The following is a 25024-nucleotide window of genomic DNA, read 5'->3' on the forward strand; positions in this document are numbered from 1 at the left end:
CTGCGCGCTCCACGCGGGATCCGGGCCCCGCGGAGCCGTGTTCCCGAACCACGCCCGCGTCCCCGGAGGAGCCGGGCCCCGGCGCGCGGGTCCAGGTCCCGCGTTCCCTCCGGACCGAGGCGCCGCCAGGTGGCTGGAATCCCCGGCCCGTGCTGGACAGGCTGAAGCTGAACCGCCAGCAAATCTCGGCGGCCGCCGTGGTCGTGAACAAGGTAGTGGATCGCCTACTTCGGAGGCTGCAGGACCGCGAGTCCGAGTTTAAAGGCGTCACCCTGCTACGCACGGGCAGCTACTACGAGCGCGTGAAGGTGAGCCGGCCTGGCGCGGGTGCGCCCCCCGACCTGTGGCACTGCGTCCTCTTTCCTCATCGCCCCCACGCCCAGCCTCCCCGGCGTCCCACACATCCCCAGCTTGCTTCTCTTCAGAAGTAACTCAGACTCTAATCATAATTAGACACAGTTCTAATCGGAAGTAGGAGGGCGGGTGTTGGTTTATTTTTCTACACATCTTTGGTACGAGCCAACCCACACCGATGGCCAGCTACTCTCAAGACGCTGCTTTGGAGGAATTCAGATGCCATACACATTATTATTATGTTCGGTGTGCCAGAACTGGGACTTGGCCGCAGGGCCGGCCTGAGCACTGCCACTTAGATTTTTCCTTCAAAGCTAGAACTCTATCACTGGAGCCACAGCTCCGCTTCTGGGTTTTTGCTGGTTAATTGGAGATAAGAGGCCCCCGGATGTTTTTGCCTGGGGCTGGCTTCAAACCGCGATTCTTGGATCTCAGCCTCTTGGCTAGCTTCAATGTGTAGAAATTTTGGATATTTATAACATCATTCTCAGGCCACACAAAAATGATCAGGGCAGACATCCATGCCAGGAACAGTCTATGCGAAGCATACTTGTCCTTGTGGGCCTTATTTGGCCTGGGTGCCAGAAGTTCCCTCTCCCTGAATGCATTCAAGCTCTGCCCCTCTAACTCTGTTAACTGAGTCAATTCTGTCTGGGATCCCTGGAAGTGGGCTATAAAAAAATTCCACCAAGGGGCTGGGAAGGTGGCTCAGTGGTAGAGCGCTTGCCTTGCATGCATGAGGCCCTGGGTTCGATTCCTCAGCACCACATAAGCAAAAAGAAAAAACCCGAAAGTGGCACTGTGACTCAAGTGGTAGAGCACTAGCCTTGAGCTGAAGAGCTGAGGGACAGCGCCCAGGCCCAGAGTTCAGGCCCCACGACCCGAACCCCCCCCCCCAAAGAAAAATTCCACGAAGTTTCTGGGCACCAATGGTTGACACCTATAATAGTTCCGGTTACTCAAGAGGCTATGATCTAATGGTTGTGGTTAGAAGCCAGCCTGGGCAGGAAACTCCATAAGACTTTTTTTTTGTTTTTTGCCAATCTTGAGGCCTGGGCACCATCTCTGAGCTTCTTTTTGCTCAAGGCTAGCACTCTACCAACACTTGAGCCACAGTGCCCCTTCCACCTTTTTTCTGTTTATGTGGAACTGAGAAATTGAATGCAGGGCTTCATGCATGCTAGGCAGCACTCTACCCACTAAGCCACATTCCCAGCCTTCATAAGACTCTTAATCTTCAGTTAATAGCCAGAAGTGCAGTATGGTTCCAGAGGTACAGTGCTAGCCTTGAGTGAAAAAGCTAAGGGACAGCACTCAGGCTGAATTTAGCGCCTCTCTCTCCTTTTCCTCTCTCTCTCTCTCTCTCTCTCTCACACACACACACACACACACATTTCCACCAAATTAATATAGTTAAATGTTTTCTATGAGGAGAATATCTCTACTCCATAGGAATAAATCCTTAATCTTCTCCCCTCCCATAACTCCATCCCCACTGACCCCTTTCTCGTTTTTTTTATTGTGTCATGGTGCTAGGGATTGAACTCGGGGCCTCCTGCACACCAGAGATACCCCCAACATCTCTTTGCCAAATCTAATACAAATGTCATGGAAAGTTCTCAGTGGAGAGTTGAAAAGAAAAAAAACAATCCTGCAGATACAAAAATGTATACTTCTTTTTTTTTTTTTTTTGGGTCCGGTCATGGGCCTGAACTCTGGGCCTGGGCGCTGTCCCTCAGTTCTTTAGCTCAAGGCTAGAGCTCTACCACTTGAGCCACAGCACCACTTCTGCCTTTTTTTTTCTGCTTATGTGGTGCTGTGGAATCGAACCCAGGGCCTCATGCATGCAAGGCAAGTGCTCTACCTCTGAGCTACCTTCCCAGCCCCTAAAATGTATACTTCTTAAACATACATACCCATCTGATTTAATTGCTTTTCCTTTTTTTTTGATAGGCAAGCACTCTTTCACTTGAGTCACTCCATCGTCCCCTTTTTGTGTTGGTTTTTTTCTTTTTTTTTTTTTTTCCCGGTCGTGGGGCTTGAACTCTGGGCTTGGGCGCTGTCCTTGTGCTCTTCTGCTCAAGGCGAGTGCTCTACCGCTTGAGCCACAGCGCCACTTCCGGTTTTCTAGTGGTTTATTGAAGATAAGAGTCACTCAGACTTTCCTGCCCGGGCTGGCTTTGAACTGTGATCCTCAGATCGCAGCCTCCTGAGTAGCTAGGATTACAGGCGTGAGCCACCGGTGCCTGGCCTGAAAACTTTTTTGCCTTGGCCAGTCTTGAACTGAGATTCCCCCATGCACATAGCTGGTATTACAGGTTTGAGTCATCTCACCTGGCTTGATACACTTGCTCCATTTGTTTTCAAGTGATTGAAGCATTAAAGTAATACTATTAGTATAAATTGAAGGTTAGGGAACAAGTACTTGCTTCCTGACAAGTAATAGATTCCTTGAGGGAGAGAAGTGAGTGTGTGGGTGTGTGGTCGAGTGTGAGTCTATCTGTCTATCAATCATCTCTTGGTCTGTCTGTCAGTCAGTGTTATGTGCCAGTACTGGGGCTTGATCCCTAAGGAGCCTCACTCACTTGGCTTTTCTTTCTTTCTTTTTTTTTTGGGGGGGGTCTAGTTGTGGGTCTGAACTTCGGGTCTGGGCGCTGTCCCTCAGCTCTTCAGCTCAAGGCTACATTCCACCACTTGAGCCACAGCACCACTTCCGGCTTTTTTCTTTTTGTTTATGTGGTGCTGAGGAATTGAACCCAGGGTCTCAAGCATGCAAGGCAAGCGCTCTACCACTGAGCCAACTTCCCAGCCCTCACTTGGCTTTTTCATTTAAGGCTGGTGCTTGACCACTTGAGCCACACCTCCAGTTCTGGCTTTGTGCTGGCTAATTGAAGATAAGAGTCTTGAGGATTTGTCCTCTTAGGCTAGCTTCAAATCTTGATTCTCAGATCTCAGCCTTAAGATCTAAGTTCAAGCACAAAACAAAACTAAAAACATCATTTGACTGGGCATTGATGGCTCACACCTATAATTCCAGTGACTCAGAAAGGCTGAGATCTGAGTATTGTGGTTCAAAGCCAGCCAGGCAGGAAGTCTGTGAGAGTCTTATCTCCAAGTAACCAGGAGAAAATCAGAAGTGGTAGAGTGCTAGCCTTGATCAGAATGTTCAAGGACAGTGCCCAGGCCCTGAGTTCAAACCCCAGAACCTCCCTCCCCCCACCAAACAAACTAGCAAAAAATAAAACGAAAACAAACCCATCAAAATTGCAGGCCATTATTAGTACAGGCAGATGAGCCATGCAGCCAATGAGATTGTGTCTTTCCTGTCCTACAAGTGATTATTTCACAGGTATTGTATAGCCCATAGGCTGGACATTCATCAACCCTGTAATTGTATTAATTGTAGATTTGACTCATTGCCTATTTTCCAGCAGGGTCCCAAAGCCCAACAGGACTCCGCTGACTTAAGTTCTTCTTCAGTCTCCCCTATATTCACAACTGTTCCACGTTGAAGTTTTTTTTTTTTTTTGTCCGGTCGTGGGGCCTGAACTCTGGGCCTGGGCTCTGTCCCTCAGCTCTTCAGCTCAAGGCTAGCACTCTACCACTTGAGCCACAGCACCACTTCCGGCTTTTTTCTTTCTGCTTATGTGGTGTTGAGGAATCGAACCCAGGGCCTCGAGCATGCAAGGCAAGCACTCTACCACTGAGCCACCTTCCCAGCCCCCCACGTTGAAGTTTATAGAAAAGCCAGGCAAGCAGATAGAAGAACAATATTACTCCTATATACTTTACTCAGTGTTTCTGTTTTGATATATTTATTTTTCTCTTGCAGCACTTCGAGGCATGCTACTGAACTATATTCCTACTTTTTAAAAATATGTTTTTTATTGAAAAAGTACTGTAAAGAGGGGTTATAGTTACATGAATAAGGTAATGAGTACATTTCCTATTGAGCATTGCACACACTTGAATTTCTGTTAGCAAACACTTGGATTTCTCTTTTTCCTTTTCTTTCCCTTTCTGTCTTCCTCCCTTCATCTCTTCCTCTTTCTTTCCCTTCCCTCTCTTTTCCTTTCTTCCTTCCTTCCTTCCTTCCTTCCTTCCTTCCTTCCTTCCTTCCTGCCTGCCTGCCTCCCTCCTTCCCTCTCTCCCTCCCTCCCTCCCTCCCCTCTTTCCCTCCTTCTTTCTTCTTCCTCTCATCTCTCTCTCTTGTCAATGTCTTATTTTTCTATGTCTTGTCAAAGTCTTAATATATAGCCAAGGCTGGCCACAAACTTATCTATGTAACCATAACCGACCTTAGAACTCATGACCCACTTGGCTTTACTTTCCAAGTGCACCACCATGCCCAGCCTTTGATTTCAAATTTGTGTTCTGTTTTATATTTGGTAAAAGAATAAATAAAATATACTTCTCAGTAATTTATTTACATGGTTCTATATGGGCACTGTTCTCATTCATATATTTTGTTATATCAAATTCTAGGTAAATTTCAAAATATATGGGGAATAATTCCTACGTATTCCAACTAAGAAAGCTGAGAATTGATAATCCAGGTTCAGAGCCATCCAAGCAGACAAATTGAGAGACTTTTCTCCAGTTAACCTGCAGAGAACTGGAAGTGGAGGCATGCCTCAAATGGTAGAGCACCACCCATGTGAAAAATAATCTTGAGCCAGGTGCCAGTGGCTCATGCCTATAATCCTAGCTACTAAGGAGGCTGAGATCTGAGGATCACGGTTCAAAGCCAGCTAGGGCAGAAAAGTCTGTGAGACTTTTTTTTTTTTTTGGTCCAGTCGTGGGGCCTGAACTCTGGGCCTGGGCACTGTCCCTCAGCTCTTCAGCTCAAGGCTAGCACTCTACCACTTGAGCCACAGCTCCAGTTCTGGCTTTTTTCTTTTTGCTTATGTGGTGCTGAGGAATCGAACCCAGGGTCTCATGCATGCAAGGCAAGCGCTCTACCACTGAGCCACCTTCCCAGCCCCTGTGAGACTCTTATCTCCAATTAACCACCAGAAAACCAGAAGTGGTATGGCTCAAGTGGCAAAGTGCTAGTCTTGAGCTGAAGAGCTGAGGGACAGCATCCAGGCCCAGAGTTCAAGACTCACAGCTGACCAAACAACAAAAAAAAAATCTTAACTGAGAATGTGAAGCCCTGAGTTCAAGCCCCTCTACCAACACACACAGAAAACTGTCATTGCATCATCTGTGCATGTATGAATGTGTCTGTTAGAGGCAGACTCTTGTTGTGTATCTCAAGCTTTCCTCAAACTTATTATCCTTTTATCTCAACCTTCTAATATGTAAATTTTGTTTCATAAGTGCTAATACATTTTGGTGTGTACATAGTTTGGACTTAGTGAAAAAAGTTCTGAAGAAATAAAGTATAGCTGGGTGCTAGTGGCTCACGCCAACGAAGTACATGCTAATGAAGCCAACCAGGCAGGAAAGCCTGTGAGACTTTTTGTCTGTCGTGAAGCTTGAACTCTGGGCCTGGATGCTGTCCCTCAGCTCTTCAGCTCAAGGTGAGCGCTCTACCACTTGAGCCACAGTGCCACTTCCTGTTTTCTGGTAGTTTATTGGAGATAAGAGTCTCATGGTCTTTCCTGTTCATGCTGACTTTGAACTGACAACCTCATATCTCAGCCTCCTGAATAGTATTACAGGCATGAGCCACCAGCACCTGGCTGCCTGCAAAACACTATCTATCTATGAAATTAATCAACAAAAAACTGGAAGTGGAGTTATGGCTCAGTGGTAGAGCACCAGCCTTGAATGAAAAAGCTAATTAAGATCAAAGGTCTTTAGCTTAAGCCCCAGTCCTGGCACACACATACATTGGGATGGAAATGAGATTGAGATTCCATCTCACCTCAATCAGAATTGCTATGATCAAGAAAATAACAAATGCTGGCAAGGATATAGGATATATACACACTTTTCCACACTTATACACACTTTTCCACTCTGGAAATCAGTATGGAGGTCCCTCAATGAACTAAAAACAACAAAGGAATCTCTTAGTACACAGTGGACACACTTTGGTATGTTCATTGCAGCCCTATTCACAAAAGTCAAGCTATGGACTCAGCCTAGGTGCCCATCACAGATAAATACTAAAGATAATGTGGTCCATATACACAATGGCATGTTATTCAGCTATAAGGAAGAAGAAATCGTTTTTGTAGGAAAATGGATGGAACTGGAGATTACCATGTTAAGTGAAATAAGCCATACCAGAAAGACTTTAAAAACAAAGAACAGGGCACTGGCCCCACCAGGTCACTGTGGACACCAGTTCCTAGATCACCACCAAGGACTTGAAGAAGAAGGAAGTTGTGGAGAGGCACCCCTGTCGATGGGAATGGTAATGAGGAAAATGGGAAGCAGGAGGCTGATAATGAGATATTTGATGAAGAAGAAGGTGGGGAGGAAGAAGATGATGGTGAGGGTGGAGATGAAGATGAGGCAGCTACAGGCAAAAGGGCAGCTGAAGATGAAGAGGAGGAGGATGTCGATACCAAGAAGCAGAAGACTGATAAGGATGATGACAAAAAGGAAAAGTTAACTAAAAAAAAAAACCTGCCATGACCTATTTATCCTCCACCTCCTGTCTCAGAATGTAAACATGGTCACCTTGGAGTGGAGAAGCCATTTGCCCTTTGTGGACAGCATCAGCAGGCTTTCCACTACCCCACCAAAACCACAATGAGAATGTGCATCGGGGGAGGAAAATACCAAAACGTCCAGGACCCTGCTTTTTTTCTTAAAAATACTGTAAGAAGAAAATTTTATTTGCATTTTCATTTATATTTTTGTACATATTGTTAGGGTCAGCCATTTCTAATGATCTCAGATAACGAAACCAGCCTTCAGAGCATTCCTACTTCTGACTACTTGTGGTGTGACCATGGTCATTATAATCTCAAAGGAGGGCGGGGATGTGGCTCAGTGGCAAAGCGCTTGCCTAGCAAGCACAACGTCCTGGGTTCGATCCCCAGTACCAAAAAAGAAAAGACAAAAAAAAAGTACAGTTATAATCTCAAAGGAGAAGAAATACCTTGTTTTTTTTGTTTTTTGTTTTTAAAGGGCTGGGTGCTGGTGGCTCACACCTGTAGTTCTAGCTACTCAGGAGGCTGAGATCTGAGGATTGCAGTTCAAAGCCAGCCTGGGCAGGAAAGTCCATGAGACTCTTCTCTCCAAAAAACCACTCAGAAAACCAGAAGTAGTGAACTGGCAAAAGTGGTGGAGCACTAGCCTTGAGCTGAAGAGCTGAGGGACAGCGCTCAGGCCCAGAGTTCAGGCCCCACTACCGGACCCAAAAAAAAAGAGAAAGAAATGTACTTATTACCTTGCTCATGTGATTGTAACCCCTCTGTACAGTATTTTCACAATAAAAAAACTTAATGAAAAGAAAAAGATTAACAAACCAATTGAAAACTGAGCAGAGAATTAAACAGGTTAGTATGCAACCCGAATATCAATAAATAAGGAATGTATTAAACATCATTCATTAATCATCAAGGAAATGCAAATTAAAGCTAATTAGTCTTTCCTGTAGAATTAACAAAACTAAGCATGACAATTCTAAGTGCTGACAAAGGTGTGAGAGCTATGGAAGTACATTGCTACTACCTATTCAGAAAATTAAGTTATACTCTACAAAGATCACGAACTTTTCCACTTGGGCTGATTTTTTTGTTTGTTTGCCATGGGCTTGAACTCTGGGCCTGGGCGCTGTCCCTGAGCTCTTCAGCTTCAGGCACGTGCTCTACCACTTGAGCCACAGCTCCACTTCTGGTTTTCTGGTGGTTAATTAAAGATCAGAGCCATGGGCTTTCCTGCTCTCCTGGCTTTGAACCATGATCCTCAGTTCTCAGCCTCCTGAATAGGTAGGATTACAGGCATGAGACCATTTGCATCCCGTGAATTGTGACTTTGTTTTGTTTTGTTTTTTTTGCTAGTCCTAGGACTTGAACTCAGGGCTTGGACACTGTCCCTGAGCTTATTTTGCTCAAGGCTAACATTCTACCACTTGAGCTACAATGCCACTTTCTGGCTGTTTATATGGTACTGAGGAGTTGAGTCCAGGGCTTCATGTATACTAGGCAAGCACTCTTACTACTTAGCCATATTCCCAGCCCTGTGGCATTTTTTTTTTAAGTTCTCAACAGTTGTTTATTGAATAAATGAAAACTGATTCCAGTATCAGGGAGAATATGTAATCCAAGACGTGATCAGTATTTTAACAAAGCAGGGATATGATGGCACACATCTGTAACCTCAGTGCTTAGAAGGCTGAAACAGCAGGATCCCAAATTAGAGGCCAGTCTGAGTTGCATCGTGAGACTCTGTATCAAAAGCAAACTAGAAAAAGACTTTAAGAAGATGGAAAGAAACTTAACCAGAAAATTTGCAGATGTAACACGGGTTTTATCCAAATCAAATAAAAACCAAGCCTAGAGTTTTCATTTAGATCTGTTTGAAGGCTGAACCTATAAAAGATTAACAGTTGGAACTTCTCTAAGGAGCTGTCTTGAGGATGAGGTGTGATAACAGAAATAAAGCAGTAAATATTATTACTGTTCTTTTTTGGCAGTGCTAGAGTTTGAACTCAGTGTTACACTTACTAGACAAGCTATGCCTAAAAGCCTTCTTGCTCTGGTTACTTTTGAGATAAGCTTGAGCTTTTGGCCTGGCCCCACTTGGCCGCAGTTGTCCTATGTGTGCTTTACATGGTAGCTGTAATGATAAGCTTATACCACCACATCCAGCTTTGACTGCTGAACAGAGGTTTTGAGAACTTCCTCCTATCCTGGCTTAAAACCTCCATTCTCCTGATCTCAGCCTTCTGAATAGCGAGGATTACAAGTGTGAACCCAGTTTATTATTACTATTCTTAAAGCACTTCCATCTCAACACTATTAAACTAAGCTGCATGATGAGTCTATCGTACAATACAGCTTCTCCCCATTTTAATCTGCCATTTTTTCATCCCAGTGGATTCTCAGTTCACATGAATCATTTAAGTACCACTTCATTAGGAATGGGAAGGTCATTGAGAGAAGTCAGGATGCTTCCAACCATAGTTCCCATCATTTGTTGTCTGGCTTGATGAGTTGCACTCCCAATATGAAGCGTCAGAATGACATTCTTCAGTTTCAACAAAGGTTGCTCCCTTGGCAGGGGTTCTGGATGTCACATCTAGTGCTGCAGCTTTAATGACCTTATTCTTCAGAGCTTCTGCCAGGGCATCCTGGTCAACTACCAGAGCTGCATTGAAACACAACTCTGTTAGCAACACAAATGAAAGAACTTGAGGTCATGTTTGCTGTAGTTTCAAACACATCTTCATTTTCTTCCAGTAACATGTCTCAAGATATTCAAGGTCTGAATGTGTGACCTTTACAAGGCCTGATGTATAAACGTAACAAAACTAGGTCCAGGCTATGCTAGTAAGAAAACCAAGCTCTCCATGTGCATTCTCTATGAACTCAAGTAACCTTCAAGGTTGACTCATAATGCAGGTGAGGAAACTAAAGCCCATAGGTTACAAATGTGCCCCCATCATTTTCTGAGTCTACCCTGGAAAAGGGCCCCTTTTCTCTGTCCCTGTGGCATTTTTTTTTTTTTGGGTCCGGTTGTAGGGCCTGAACTCTGGGTCTGGGCACTGTCCCTCAGCTCTTCAGCTCAAGGCTAGCGCTCTACCACTTGAGCCACAACGCCACTTCCGGCTTTTTTCTTTTTCTTATGTGGTGCTGAGGAATCGAACCCAGGGTCTCAGGCATGCAAGGCAAGCGCTCTACCACTGAGCCACCTTCCCAGCCCCTGTGGCATTTTTAATACAGAAAAAATAAAGGTTGTAGGTGTGGCTCAGTTGGTAGAGTGCTAGCCATTGAGCTAGCACTCAGTACCATGAGGTACTGAGTTCTGGTACTGATACTGGGCCTGGTCCTGGACTAAAAAAACAAAAGAATTAAAAAATGAATATTGCCAGGCATTGGTGGCTCACCCCTGTAATCTTAGTTACTCAAGAGGCTGAGATCTGAGAATCACAATTTGAAGCCAGCCTGGGCAGGAAAGTCTTATCTCCACTTAACCACCTACAAATGGAGAGTGGAGTTGTGGCTCAAAGTCTATAGTAGAATGCTAGTCTTGAGCATAAAAACTTAGGGACAGTGCCTAGGCCCTGAGTTCAAGCCCAACTGATAAAACAATTAATTTGGAGGGGCTGGGAAGGTGGCTCAGTGGTAGAGCGCTTGCCTTGCATGCCTGAAGCCCTGGGTTTCGATTCCTCAGCACCACAAAAGCAAAAAGAAAAAAGCTGGAAGTGGTGCTGTGGCTCAGGTGGTAGAGCACTAGCCTTGAGCTGAAGAGCTGAGGGACAGTGCCCAGGCCCAGAGTTCAGGCCCCACGACTGGCCCCCCCAAAAAAAATTAATTTGGAGCCGGGCACCAGTGGTTCACACTTGTAATCCTAGGTACTTAGGAGGCTGAGATTTGAGGATCGCGGTTTAAAGCCAGCTCGGGCAGAAAAGTCCGTGACACTCTTGTCTCCAATTAGCCACTAGAAAACTGGAAGTGGCACTGTGATTCAAGTGGTAGAGCGCTTGCCTTGAGCTGAAGAGTGCAGGGATAGCGTCCAAGCTCAGAGTTCAAACCCCACAACCGACAAAAAAATAATAATTTTGACTGCTAGAGTTATTGTGAAGATGAAAAAGGTTATTTAAAGCTCCTACAAACACTGCTTCATAGACAATATAATTCATAATAGAGCTTGTTCTTGAGTCACCAATAGCCATACATAGCCCTTGCTCAACTGGGCAAATTTTGAGACCATGGAAACAGGCAGGTGGCTGCAATGCATATATTATGACATAAAAGACAGTATCGTAAGGGTTAATGTGTGTGTGCGCACGTGTGTGCGCTCGTGTGTGCACGCTGGTACTCAGGGCCTTGAGCTCTGGCTTGGCATTTTCTTTTTTCTTTTCTTTTTCTTCCTTTTTTTTTTTTTGGGTCCGGTCGTGAGGCCAGAACTCTGGGCCTGGGCACTGTCCCTCAGCTCTTCAGCTCAAGGCTAGCGCTCTACCACTTGAGCCACAGCGCCACTTCCGGCTTTTTTCTTTTTGCTTATGTGGGTGCTGAGGAATTGAACCCAGGGCCTCATGCATGCAAAGCAAGCGCTCTACCACTGAGCCACCTTCCCAGCCCATGGCTTGGCATTTTCATTCAAGGCTGGCACTCTGTCACTTGAGCCACAGCTCCACGTCCAGCTTTTTGGTGGTTAAGTGGAGATGAGAGTCTCATGGAATTTTTTGCACAAGCTTGCTTAGAACTGAGGTCCTCAGATCTCCTCCTCTTCAGTTGCAAAGACTACAGGCACTAACTTCCAGCTTCTGGCTAGGTTTTTAATTTTTTTTTTTTTTTTGTCGGTCGTGGGGCTTGAACTCTGGGCTTGGGCGCTGTTCCTCAGCTCTTGAGCTCAAGGCGAGTGCTCTACCACTTGAGCTACAGCGCCACTTCCGGTTTTCTGGTGGTTTATTGGAGATAAGAGTCTCACAGTCTCTCCTGCCCGGGCTGGCTTTGAATTGTGATCCTCAGATCTCAGCCTCCGGAGTAGCTAGGATTACAGGCGTGAGCCACCAGCGCCCGGCTAGGTTTTTAATTTTATGAAACAGAAAAAGCAACTGGTGTAGATTTTAAAAGCTTACCATATCATTTAAAATTCTAATTATAGAAAATGGTTAGCTGGGTGCCAGTGGCTTACACCTGTATTCTAGCTATTCTGGAGGCTGTGATCTGAGGGTTGCAACTTAAAAAAAAAAAAGGTGGAAGTGGAGGTGTGGCTCAAGTGGTAGAGAGCTAGCCTTGAGCAAAAAAGCTCAGAGACAGCGCCCAGGCCCTGAGTTAAAGCTGCAATACAGGCACATACACATGCAAAAAGCTTCCTTGTGGTAAAATGAGAAAAATGTAGAAGGCTGAAACCTGTACAAATTGGACTGGGAGTGTGCCTTAGTGGTAGAGTGTTTGCCTAGCATGCATGAAGCCTGGGTTTGATTCCTCAGTACCACATAAACAGGAAAAGCTAGAAATGGTGCTGTGGCTCAAGTGGTAGCGTGCTGACATAAGCAAAAGAAGCTCAGGGACAGTGCCCCGGCTGAGTTCAAGCCCCAGGACTGGCAAAAAGGAAAAACAAAAGCTGTACAAATTATAACCAGTAAGAATCCTCCCATCCCCAGTGTCAGGCTCCCATACCCCAAGGTACAAATTTTAGAAATCTTGCTTTTTAAAGTAGGTGGATTTCAAGTGGAAATTTCAAGAAAACAATTGCAGTAGCTTGGAAAATAGAAGCAAATATTTAAATGCTACTTTTTAAAACTGTTCCCTAGATTTCTTCGCCTAATGAATTTGATGTCATGTTTAAATTGGAAGTCCCCAGAATTCAGCTAGAAGAATACCCCAACAGTGGGGCTCACTACTTTGTAAAGTTCAAAAGAAACCCAAAAGGAAATCCTTTGAGTCAATTTTTAGAAGGGGAAATACTATCTGCTTCTAAGATGCTGATGAAGTTTCGGAAAATCATTAAGGAAGAAATTAAAAATATGAAAGGTAAGATTTTATTTTATTTTTAAAATTATTCTTCAGTAGTACAGAGGGATTTCAATGCAACATGCTGTTTGTGAGTACATCAGGGCCTGGGCACTGTCCCTGATTTTCTTTTGCTCAAAGCTAGCGCTCTACCACTTGAGCCACAGCGCCACTTTGGGCTTTTTCTGTTTATGTGGTACTGAGGAATTGAACCCAGGGCTTCATGCATGCTAGGCAAGCACTCTTCCACTAAGCCACATTCCCAGCCACAATATATCTTGATCAATGCCATCTTTTCCATCAATCTCCTCCCTCCATCTCTCCCAACCCCACCTACTCCCTCACTTTACCTGCTTCTTTTTTTTGTTCGTTGTGGGGCTTGAACTCTGGGCCTGGGCACTGTTCCTGCGCTCTTCAGCTTAAGGTGAGTGCTCCACCACTTGAGCCACAGCGGCACTTCCGGTATTCTAGTGGTTTATTGGAGATAAGAGTCTCAGGGACTTTCCTGCCCAGGCTGGCTTTGAACCGTGATCTTCAGATCTCAGCCTCCTGAGTACCTAGGATTACAGGTGTGAGCCATCGGCATCCAGCTACCTGCTTCTATTTTTATATAAAAACATTGCATTATTGTAGTTACCTCCCCTTCCCCTCTCCCTCTCCATTGATCTACCTTCCCTTTGATTACACCACCTCCTTGCTTAACACCTGATTCAGTCTGCTGGTATTCATTTTGTTAAACCATAAGTTAGTTGTTCAAAGGCATTACACCATTGGAATCCTTACTTTAGTGAACATGTTTGTATATATAAGCATGGTCTTGTATATGTACAAACATTTATTATTTAGTTCTAAGGTCACATATGAAAGTAAACATGTCATGTGTCTTTTGTCTCTCTAGGTCTGACTTCATTTAATGTATGGTTTTCCCATTTCTCTGTGTGACACAATACCATTTTTCCTGATGGATGAATAAATTTTGTTGTGTGTGTATGTTTATATACCTATATCATATTTTCTTATCCATTCGTCCATTGAAGGATATCTGAAACCATAACTTGGCCATGGTGAATAGTGTGGCAGTGAATGTGTGTGCAGTTGTCCTCTACTGTATCCTAACTCAACCTTAGATATGTCCTAGAGAAAGATTTGTTACTTTTTTTTTTTTTTGGGTCCGGTCGTGGGGCCTGAACTCTGGGCCTGAGCGCTGTCCCTCAGCTCTTCAACTCAAGGCTAGCGCTCTACCACTTGAGCCACAGCGCCACTTCCTGTTTTTTTTTCTTTTTGCTTATGTGGTGCTGAGGAATCGAACCCAGGGCCTCAGGCATGCAAGGCAAGTGCTCTACCACTGAGCCACCTTCTCAGCCCAGATTTGTTACTTTTGATTCTTTTTTTTTTTGCCAGTTGTGGGTTGAAATCAGGACCTGGGCACTGTCCTTGAGCTTCTTTTGCTCAAGGCTAGCACTCTACCCCTTGAATCTTTCTGTTAATGTGCTACTGAGGAATTGAACCTAGGGCTTCATGCATGCTAGGCAAACACTCTGCCACTGAGCCACATTTCCAGCCTTTGATCTCTTTTGACCTTCCTGTAGCAAACTGTTGAATACTACCTTCCTCTAGAAACAGCTATTTGCACTGGAAAAAAAAAATATGCCTGGAGAAAGTTGGCAGGATTCTTCATTTTTTCTTGCTTGCCTTTTCTACTCAAGGTTGGCACTCTACCTCCACTTTCAGCTTTTTGCTAGTTAATTGGAGATAAAGTCTAATTCTTCAATTAACTACCCAAATGCTGGAAGTATAGCTATGGCTCAGGTGATAGCACACTTGCCTTGAGGAAAAAAAAAAAAAAAAGCTCAGGGACATCATCCATGTCCAGCATCTGAGAAAGAGGAAGCCCCTCCCCGTCCCATGATCGAAAGACGGTGCCTCCTAACAGCTCCACTCCTTGCCACCAGTATCACCTTGGGAACAAGTCTTTCACACATGGACCTTTCAGGGACTCTTCAGAGCCAAACTGCACCAAACAATGTGAATTGAGACTTTGGATGTGAATATGTTAGGTTAGAGATTTTTGTACCATATCACAATGAAAGTGGCAAAAGTGCATGGTTGAATACAGACCTGCACTACAGAAGATGCGTTTGGGGGCAAGTAAGCATTTGGAAGTCAGCACCATGTGGTGGCATTGGGGATGGGTGAGGCCACTGAAGCAGTGTGTCCATTCAGGGTATTACTACTCATTAAACAGTACTGATTCATCTCCTAGGCTTTTAGGGAACATTGCTGAACAGTTCAAGGCTGACTTCTACTCTCCATATCTTATAATCTTGCAAGCACAAAAATACACTTAATAAAAAATTTAAAATAATGATCTGTATACCAGAGGGTAGGTAAGTGCTATGGGGGGGGGGAGAATGGGTTGGGGAGGAGGGTGGGGAGGAGGATGGAAAGGATGGGATCTGAATGATGATGGGGATGAGGATGGGAAGGAAGATGAGGATGGGGATGAAGATGAGGACAGGGATGAGGATGGAGATGAAGATGAGGACAGGGATGAGGATGGAGATGAGGATAGGGATGAAGAGGATAGGATTAAGTTTAGCATGCTGTTGACATGATCTTCAAGGAATTGGTTTTTTGTATGCTGGTACTGGGGCTGAACTCGGCCTGGAAGCTGTCCTTTAACTTTTCCCTGAAGGCTGTTACTCTACCACGTGAACCACATCTCCATTTCCAGTGTTTTGGTGGTTAACTGGTGATAGAGTCTCATGGACTTTCCTGTGCTGGCTTGCTTTAAACTGCTGTCCTCAGATCTCAGCTTCCTGAGTAGCTAGGATTACAGGCGTGAGGTGCCACAGCCTACCTTGATCTTCGGTTTTGGGCCATTTTTGATATTGTCAAAAGCAATTTCAGTGGAGCAATGGACATAAAAAATGAAAAGTCAGGCCGGGCGCCAGTGGCTCACTCCTGTAATCCTAGCTACTCAGGAGGCTGAGCTCTGAGGATCAGGGTTCAAAGCCAGCCCAGGCAGGAAAGTCCGTGAAACTCATCTCCAATAAACCACCAGAAAACCGGAAGTGGCGCTGTAGTTCAAGTGATAGAGTGCTTGCCTTGAGCTGAAGAGCTGAGGGACAGCGCTCAGGCCCAGAGTTCAAGCCCCACGACCAACAAAAAAAAAAAAAAAAAAGTTACTGGGTGACTCATGCTTGTAGTCTTAGCTACTCAGGCGGCTGAAATCTGAAGATGCTGGTTTGAAACCAGCCAGGGCAGAAAGGTCTGTGAGACTCTTAACAAGCAAATAGGTGGAAGCAGAGATGTAGCTCAAGTGGTAGAACTCCAGCCTTGAGTGAAAAAGCCAAGTGAGAGCTCAAGTCTCTTGAGTTCAAGTCCCAATAATGGCATGCGTGCGTGCGCGTGCACACACACACATGCACACACACACAGAAAAGAAAATAAAAAGGGTTGTGATAGAGGCTGCACGTGTAAGCAGTTTTGGGTGAGAAGGAAGCAGAAAGATGAGTGATCATGGAGATGTTCATCAAGAGGGGTATTTTAGAGGTAGAGATGCTTTAATCCTCTGTATCTGATCTTGTAAAGAAGGTAGGATAGATGATGTACGATAGGGAATAACTAGAGCAAGGTGCCTGGGAAGATGACAGGAGGGAGTCCATGGTCTGTGTGCAGGGATGGTCTCTGGCAGGTTGAAGACGCTGGTTAGAGAAGGAAAGTACAAAATGGGCGGAGAAGATCTTCAGAGCGTTTTCTCCTTGGTGATTTACATCCTCACTGACGCCCCTCCCAGAAACCTGATCTTGGAATCGTATTTCCAGCTCACTCCCAATTCCCAAAGCCACCTGTATGTCTGACCACCATGGCTATCTGACCAGTAGCTGTCTTCATTTGGGCAACTAGAGCTCATGAGGTCTAAAGTGATGGTCCATTTGGCGCAGTCTTTCTTTTTTCTGTTTTTCTTTTCTGTCGGTCGTGGGGCCTGAACTCTGGGCCTGGGCGCTATCCCTCAGCTCTTCAGCTCAAGGCTAGTGTTCTATCACTTGAGCCATAGTGCCTCTTCTGGCTTTTTCTGCTTATGTGGTGTTGAGGAATTGAACCCAGGGCCTCATGCATGCGAGGCAAACACCACTGAGTCATTTTCCCAGCCCTTCTATTTTTTTTTTTTTTAATCAGAGTCCTGGGAGGGCAACTCAGGAAAGTCTGTGTGACTCTTATCTCCACTAAATTACCAAAAAAGCTGGAAGTGGTGCTGTGGCTCAAGTGGTAGTATGCTAGCCTTGAGTAAAAGAAGCTCAGGCAGCACCTAGGCCTTGAGTTCAAGTCCCAGGACTGGCATCAAAAAAGCTTTTTTAAAAGCAATTGTACAAGGGTATTTCTGAACATGTCTCTTTGTGAGTACAATGCACCTCGATCAGTGTCATCCCTTTCATTGCTCTGTCCTATCTCTGGCAACTCCACGCATCCCCTCATGTTAACTGGTTCCATTTTCACCTATGCACAATGAGTCTTATTGCATTCACCCAGCATTCCCCTCTCCATCCACTCCCTTCCTTTTAACCCCTAACACCTTCAGAGAAGACACGTTTCAAGTTTCTGATATATATTTTGTTAAACAGTCTAATTTTTTTTTTTTGTTATTGTTGTTGGTCAAGGGGCTTGAACTCTGAACTCTGGGCTTGGGCGCTGTCCCTCAGCTCTTATACAGCTCAAGGTGAGTGCTCTACTGCTTGAGCCACAGCACCACTTCTGGTTTTCTAGTGGTTAATGGAGATAAGAGTCTCATGGAGTTTCCTGCCCGGGCTGGCTTTGAATCGTGATCCTCAGATCTCAGCCTCCTGAGTAGCTACGATTATAGGTGTGAACCACCGGTGCCCAGCTCTGTCCTTTAACTTTTCACTCGATGCTGGCACTGTATCACTTGAACTGCAGCTCTACTTCTGTTTCTTTGGTTGTTAATTGGCAATAAGAATGCCATGGACTGGACTGGAAAGGTGGCTTAGTGGTAGAGTGTTTGCCTTGCGTGCATGAGGCCCTGGGTTCAATTCCTCAGCACCACATAAGCAGGAAAAAAAAGCTGGAAGTTGTTCGCCTTGAACTGAAGGAGCTGAGGGACAGCGTCCAGGCCCAGAGTTCAAGCCCCACAACCAAAAAAAAAAAAAAAAAGATTTGCATGGACGTTCCTTCTGGTGCTGGCCTTGAACCACAGTCCTCAGATACAGATCTTTAATTATAGTTATATTGTTTCCCCATTCTTTGAGAGAAAATTGAAGCAGTCTTTCCCTCCCTTCTATCTATTTAAACAGATCAAAATGTCAGTATGGAGAAGAAAAAGCCAGGGAGCCCTGCTGTAACACTTCTTATTGAAATACCTGAAAAGATATCTGTGGATGTAATCCTGGCTTTGGAAGCAAAAACTAGTTGGCCTGCTAACACCAAGGAAGGCCTGCTTATCCAAAATTGGCTTGGAAAAAAAGTTAGGAATGATTTAAGACGACAGCCATTTTATTTGGTACCCAAGCATGCAAAAGAAAGACACGGTTTTCAAGGTGAGTTCAGTTAAAGGTTGATGGAAAGATATTGAAGAAGAGTTGGTAAGCTGGGTGCTGGTGGCTCATGCCTGTAATCCTAGCTACTCAGGAAGCTGAGATCTTAGGATCGAGGTTCAAAGCCAGCCTGGGCAGGAACATCTGTGAGACTCTTATTTCCAATAAACCACTAGAAAACGGGAAGTGGCGCTGTGACTCAAGCGGTAGAGTGCTCACCTTGAGCTGAAGAGCTCAGAGACAACACCCAGGCCCAGAGTTCAGGACCCACAACCAACAAAGAGTTGGTAATACTTTATTCCACAGCAGTAGATGATCAGTAGTCAGCTAATCTGTTGGCATTTCAAGAGTTATCTTGGCAACAGATGGAAAGTTTGGTGAGAGATAGGATTGAAAATGATACAATCAGGGGCTGGGAAGGTGGCTCAGTGGTAGAGTGCTTGCCTTGCATGCCTGAGGCCCTGGGTTTGATTCCTCAGCACCACATAAGAAAAAAGCCGGAAGTGGCGCTGTGGCTCAAATGGTAGAGCGCTAGCCTTGAGCTGAAGAGCTGAGGGACAGCACCCAGGTCCAGGTTCAGGCCCCAGGACTGGACCAAAAAAAAAAAAAAAAGAAAAGGATACAATCATAGAAGTACTATCAGGTACTTAGCTTGGAGATGTGTACTAACCTACACTTGAAGTTTAATTTAAGCCATTCATGCTGCCATTCATGCCTGTAATCCTAGCTACTCAGTTAAAACCACGGTCCTCAGATCTCAGCCTCCTGAGTAACTAGGATTATAGGTGTGAGCCATCAGTTCCTGGGTAGAACACTTATTTAACACTTAATTACATTACACTTCTGTTTACTTCTTTTGGTTTGCCTTCCAGTAGAATTTCCTCAGAGTGAAAGTTCAGGAAATCACTTCCATGGTGTGCTGGTTAGCTATGGTTGCTCTGGTAAAGTGCTTCTCTGTTTCTCTTTTTGAAATTAAGGAGAGACATGGCGGATATCTTTCTCTCATATTGAAAAGGACATTTTAAATAATCATGGAAAATCTAAAACATGTTGTGAAACCGATGACGTGAAATGTTGCAGGTAAATATCCTTTTTTAAAAAGTGGCTGATTATCTATGATTTGTTTAATTCTTTGTGAACTTTGTCGCTCAAGGGTGAAAAGTGATTATTGATGGGTTAAGTTGGATCAGGAAAGTGCTGGGATGACCTGGGGAGAGTGTGAATCATGTGCTCCTTTTTTTTTTGGGTCCCGTCGTGGGGCCAGAACTCTGGGCCTGGGCGCTGTCCCTCGGCTCTTCAGCAAGGCTAGCGCTCTACCACTTGAGCCACAGCGCCACTTCTGGCTTTTTTTCTTTTTTGCTTATGTGGTGCTGAGGCATGCAAGGCAAGCACTCTACCACTGAGCCACCTTCCCAGCCCCTGAGAGTGTGAGTCATGTGGAGGCTGGAAGATCTCTCTGTTTTGGACTGGGACTGGGACTGGGAGTTGAACTCAGGGCCTGGTGCTGTCCCTTAGCTTTTTTACTCAAGGCTGGTATTCTACCACTTAAGCCATAGCTCCACTTCTGGCTTTTTGGTGTTTCATTGAAGGTAAAGAATCATGGACTTCCCTGTGTGGGCTGGCTTCAAACCTTGGTCCTTAGATTTCTCGAGTAGCTAGGATTACAGTATGAGCCACTAGAGCCTGGCCTGAGGATCACTTTTTTTTTTTTTTTTGCCAGTCGTGGAGCTTGAACTCAGGGCATGGGCTCTGTCCCTGAGCTTCTTTTGCTCAAGTCTAGCACTCTACCACTTGAGCCACAGTACCACTTTCTGGCCTTATCTGTTTATGTGGTACTGAGAAATAGAATGAACCGAGGGCTTCTTGCATGCTAGGCAAACACTCTCAACACTAAGCCATATTCCCATCCCGAGGATCACTCAATAGATATGGGTGCTTAGCCAGGTGCTGGTGGCTCCTGCCTATAATCCTAGCTACTCAGGAGGCTGAGATCTGAGGATCACTGTTCAAAGCCAGCCTAGGCAGGAAACTCCATGGTTCTGTGGTACAAAGTGGTAAGGCACTAGCCTTGAGCAGAAAAGCTCCAGGCCAGCACCCAGACCTTGATTTCAAGCCTCACAAACAACAAAAACAAAAAAAGTGCTTATTTTGGGATGGTGTGGCTGAGTTGAAATCTAGGAACTAACTAGGTAAATTTGAAGCCACACTAAGTGGCAGTAATTTTTATTAGTATATACCACAAAAGAAATTATTTCAGTTTCTTTTTGGTGGGACTGAATTTTGAACTCAGAGCTCTGTAGTTTGAGATTCTAAGGTTGACCATGCTAAGTTGAGTGTGGTGATAAATGTCTATAATCTCAATTACTTGGAGGTGAAAGGATCTTGGTTTGAGGCCAGCCTGGACAAGAGTTTGCAAAATCTTAATTCAAAAGCAAACCTGAGGGGTTGGGAAGGTGACTTAGTGGTATAGTGCTTGCCTCGCATGCATGAGGCCCTGAGTTCGATTCTTCAGCACCACATAAGCAGAAAAAGCCAGAAGTGGCCATGTGGTTCTAGTGGTAGAGCACTAGCCTTGAGCTGAAGAGCTGAGGGACAGTGCCCAGGTCCAGAGTTCAGGTCACCCAACCGACCAAAAAAAAACAACAACAAACCAACCCAAACCTGAGCCAGGCGCTGGTGGCTCACACCTGTAATCCTAGCTACTCAGGAGGCTGAGAACTGAGGATCGTAGTTAAAAGCCAGCCTGGGCTCAAAGCCAGCCCCGGCAGGAAAGTCTGTTAGACTCTTATCTCCAGTTAACCACCAGAAAACAGGAACTGGTGCTGTGACTCAAGTGGTAGAGTGCTAGCCTTGAGCTGAAGAGCTCAGGGGCAGTGCCCAGACCCAAGTTCAAGCCCCACGACTGACAAAACAAACAACAACTAAAAAAAAAAAAACCCAAACCTGATGTGGTTGCAAATTCCTGTGGTCACAGATACTAGGGAGGTCAAAGCAGGATGATCAAGGTCCAAGGCTAGCCCGTAAAACTAAACTAAGCAAACAAACAGAAAAACAACCAAACAAAACAGAAAAGGAAAGGGCTGGGATGTGACTCAAGTGAGAGCACTTGCAAGTGCAAGGCCTGAATTCAAAGCCATGTACCACAGGAAAAATAAAAGTGATCTGACCTGTACTTGTAACTGCTTAGGAGGCTGAGATCTATAGATCCCAATTTGAAGCCAGCCTTAGCAGGAAAGTCCATGAGACTCTTTTCTACAATTAGCTAGCAGAAGAGCTGTAGAATGCTAGCCTGTAGAAGAGCTGTAGAATGCACCTGGAGCTTGTGCCCATGTCCTGAATTCAAGCTCCAGCACGCATGCGCGCGCGCGCGCGCGCGCGCGCGCACACACACACACACACACACACACACACACACACACACACACAGAATAAAATAAGAATGCCCAACGTGTAGTCTCTAAATTATGTGTAGGTCTTTTTTTTTTTTTTTTTTTTTAGTTGGTAGTGGGGCTTGAATTTTGGGCCTGCACCGTTCCTCAGCAGTTCAGCCTAAGGTTAATACTTGAGCCACAGTGCCCTTCAGGTTTTCTGGTGGTTTATTGGAGATAAGAATTCATGGACTTTCCTGCTCTGGCTGGCTTTGAACCATGATTTTCAGATCTCAGCCTCCTGAATAGTTAGGATTACAGGCATGAGCCACTGACGCCCAGCTTATGTGTAGGTTTTGACATAGCAATAAGGAAAACATATTGCTAATAAAACTAAGTAACTGATTTTTCTTTTTTTTGGGGGTCCGGTTGTGGGGCCTGAACTCTGGGCCTGGGCACTGTCCCTCAGCTCTTCAGCTCAAGGCTAGTGCTCTACCACTTGAGCCACAGCGCCACTTTCAGCTTTTTTCTTTTTGCTTATGTGGTGCTGAGGAATCGAACCCAGGGCCTCATGCATGCAAGGCAAGCGCTCTACCACTGAGCCACCTTCCCAGCCCCAACAATTTTCTTTAATGCTGGTTCTAGGGCTTGAACTCAGGGCCTGGAGCTTGTCCTGAGCTTTCTTGCACAAGGCTAGTGCTATAACATTTGAGCCACAGCTCTCCTTCTGGCTTTTTTTGTGGTTAATAAAATTCTCAGACTTAGCTGGGCATCAGTGGCTCACTTCTATAGTCCTAGCTACTCAGGAGGTTGAGATATGAAGATAGAGGTTCAAAGCTAGCCTGGGAGGAAAGTCCAAGAGCCTCTTATTTCCAATAAATCACCAGAAAACCAGAAGTGGTGCTGTGGCTCAAGTGGTAAAGTGCTACCCTTGAGCTGAAGAGCTTAGGGACAGTGCCCAAGCCCAGAATTCAAGCCCCATGACCAACAAAAAAAGAAAAAAAAAAAGAGTCTTAGACTTTTCTGCTCAGGCTGGTTTCAAATCAAGATCCTCAGATTGCAGCCTTTTTTTTTTTTTTTCTGTGATGTGGCCTGAATTCTGGGACAGACTGGGCACTGTCCCTCAGCTCTTCAGCTCAAGGCTCTACCACTTGAGCCACAGCGCCACTTCCGGCTTTTTCTGCTTATGTGGTGTTGAGGAATCGAACCCAGTGTGTCATACATGCAAGGCAAGCACTCTACCACTGAGCCACCTTCGCAGCCCTGGACCTTCGCCTTCTGATTAGTTGGATTACAGGCTTGAGCCACTGGCACCAGGCTTCAACAAAATTTTTGTAGATACTGAGGTGACTGGAAGAGTAATATATTAGTTTTATGAGGTTCAATTAAATGGTAGTAGAGTAAAACTTTTAAGCTGGGATTGGGGAAGAGGAAAGAAAAACTTCAAAGCATATATTTGGTCAGTGGTTTTATTTCTTTTTTGGTGCTGGTATTTTGGTTTGAACAGAGCCTGGAGCTCTCACTTAGCTTGTTTGCTCACAGCTGGTATTCTACCACTTAAGCCATGCCTCCTTTCCAGCATTTTGCTGGTTATTTAAAGATGGAGTCTTGCAGACTTTTTTCTTGTCTTTTTTGCCCAGGCTGTCTTCAAATCTCAATCTTCCAGGTCTCACCATCCTAAGTAGCTGGGATTACAAGTGTGAGCCACCAGTGCCCAGCTTATAATAAAATATATTTTCTGTCCAAATGTGTTTCTTCTATAAGATGCCTGAAGTCTGTTGTGAAATGAGGCAGACTGTGAATAATAAACAGATCTTTTTAAAATTAAACAGGAAAAAATGCCTAAAACTAATGAAATACCTTCTGGAACAGCTGAAAAAGAAGTTTGAGGACCGCAAAGAGCTGAATAAATTCTGTTCTTATCATGTGAAAACTGCTTTCTTTCACTTGTGTTCCCGGTACCACCTGGACAGCCAGTGGGATCCCAAGGATCTAAAGCTGTGCTTTGATAACTGTGTCACATTCCTCCTCGAGTGTCTCAGGACAGAAAATCTGGCGCATTATTTTATTCCTGTGGTCAATCTATTCTCTCAGGACAAAATTGACAACGTAAGTAGAGCGTTTCTGTTAGAACAAATTGAATACGAAAGAAACAACGGGTTTCCAGTTTTTGGTGAATTTTGAAGTTTGGTTTTCCGAAAAGGATCAAGAACTAGAATGATAACTAGGATTATTAATAATAGTTGGGATTATTGTGATTAATTGGGAATAACTGCCATAGCAATGAATGACTAAAATGAATGTATACAATATTTTGTTTTCTGTTTATCATAATCAAGCTTAATAGAAAGGATTATAGGCTGGGCACTGGTGGCACACACCTGTAATCCTAGCTACTGGGCTGGGGAGGGGCGGTTAAATCTGAGGATGACAGTTCAAAGCCATCCCAGGCAGGAAAGTTTGTGAGACTTGACTCTTCAATTAATCACAGAAGAAGCTGGAAGTGGTGCTGTTACTCAAGTGGGTAGAGTGCTAGCCTGTAGCTAAAGGAGCTCATTACAGCACCCAGGTTGTCTAGAGTTCAAGACCCAAGACTGGCACCAAAAAAGAAAAAAAAAGGTTATATATAAACATAAAGGATTAATGTCTAAGAATGAACCTAATCAAGGACTAAGAAACAAAAGAACATTATTTAAAAATGTAAGAACTACCAGGTCATGTGTGGAGGGACAATCTATAGTCCTGACCACTCAGGAGGCTGAGGCAGGAAGATTGCTTGAGCCCAGGATATTTGTGACCAGCCTGGGTAATGCAGTAACACAGTCTCAAATAAAAACAACACCCAAACCCATTTGAATCAATTATCATGCACTTTTGTGTGTGTGTGTGTGTGTGTGTGTGTGTGTGTGCTGGTGGGGTGTGAGGTTTGAACTAAGCCTGGATGCTGTTTCTGAGCTTCTTTGTTTAAGGCTAATACTATACAGCTTGAGTCATAGCTCCACTTCAGTGATCTTCAGATCTCAGCTTCCTGAGTAGTAGCTAGGATTACAGATGTGTGCTGCCTGTGCCCAGAAACACTTTTAACAAAAAAGGAATGTAAGAAGTCCAAACATACCTTGTCTGGGTGTGGGTCCTAGTAGGAAGGCTGCAAATGAACAGAGAG

At 44.8% G+C, this 25024-nt stretch overlaps 1 protein-coding gene across 1 annotated transcript in view; it reads left to right on the top strand.

Annotated features, from left to right (window-relative positions):
• Positions 1-24045, top strand: part of Mb21d1 (Mab-21 domain containing 1) — a 24468-nt gene extending 423 nt beyond the window's left edge. The window contains exons 2-6 of the mRNA XM_013035292.1: positions 69-308; positions 12743-12962; positions 18254-18496; positions 19471-19573; positions 23694-24045. Coding sequence (XP_012890746.1) covers positions 69-308; positions 12743-12962; positions 18254-18496; positions 19471-19573; positions 23694-24045 — 1158 coding nt within the window. The remainder of the gene's footprint in view (positions 1-68; positions 309-12742; positions 12963-18253; positions 18497-19470; positions 19574-23693) is intronic.
• Positions 24046-25024: the final 979 nt, after the last annotated feature.

The sequence above is a fragment of the Dipodomys ordii genome, unplaced genomic scaffold (genome assembly GCF_000151885.1).
Source record: "Dipodomys ordii isolate 6190 unplaced genomic scaffold, Dord_2.0 Scaffold208, whole genome shotgun sequence".
Lineage (NCBI taxonomy): Eukaryota > Metazoa > Chordata > Mammalia > Rodentia > Heteromyidae > Dipodomys > Dipodomys ordii.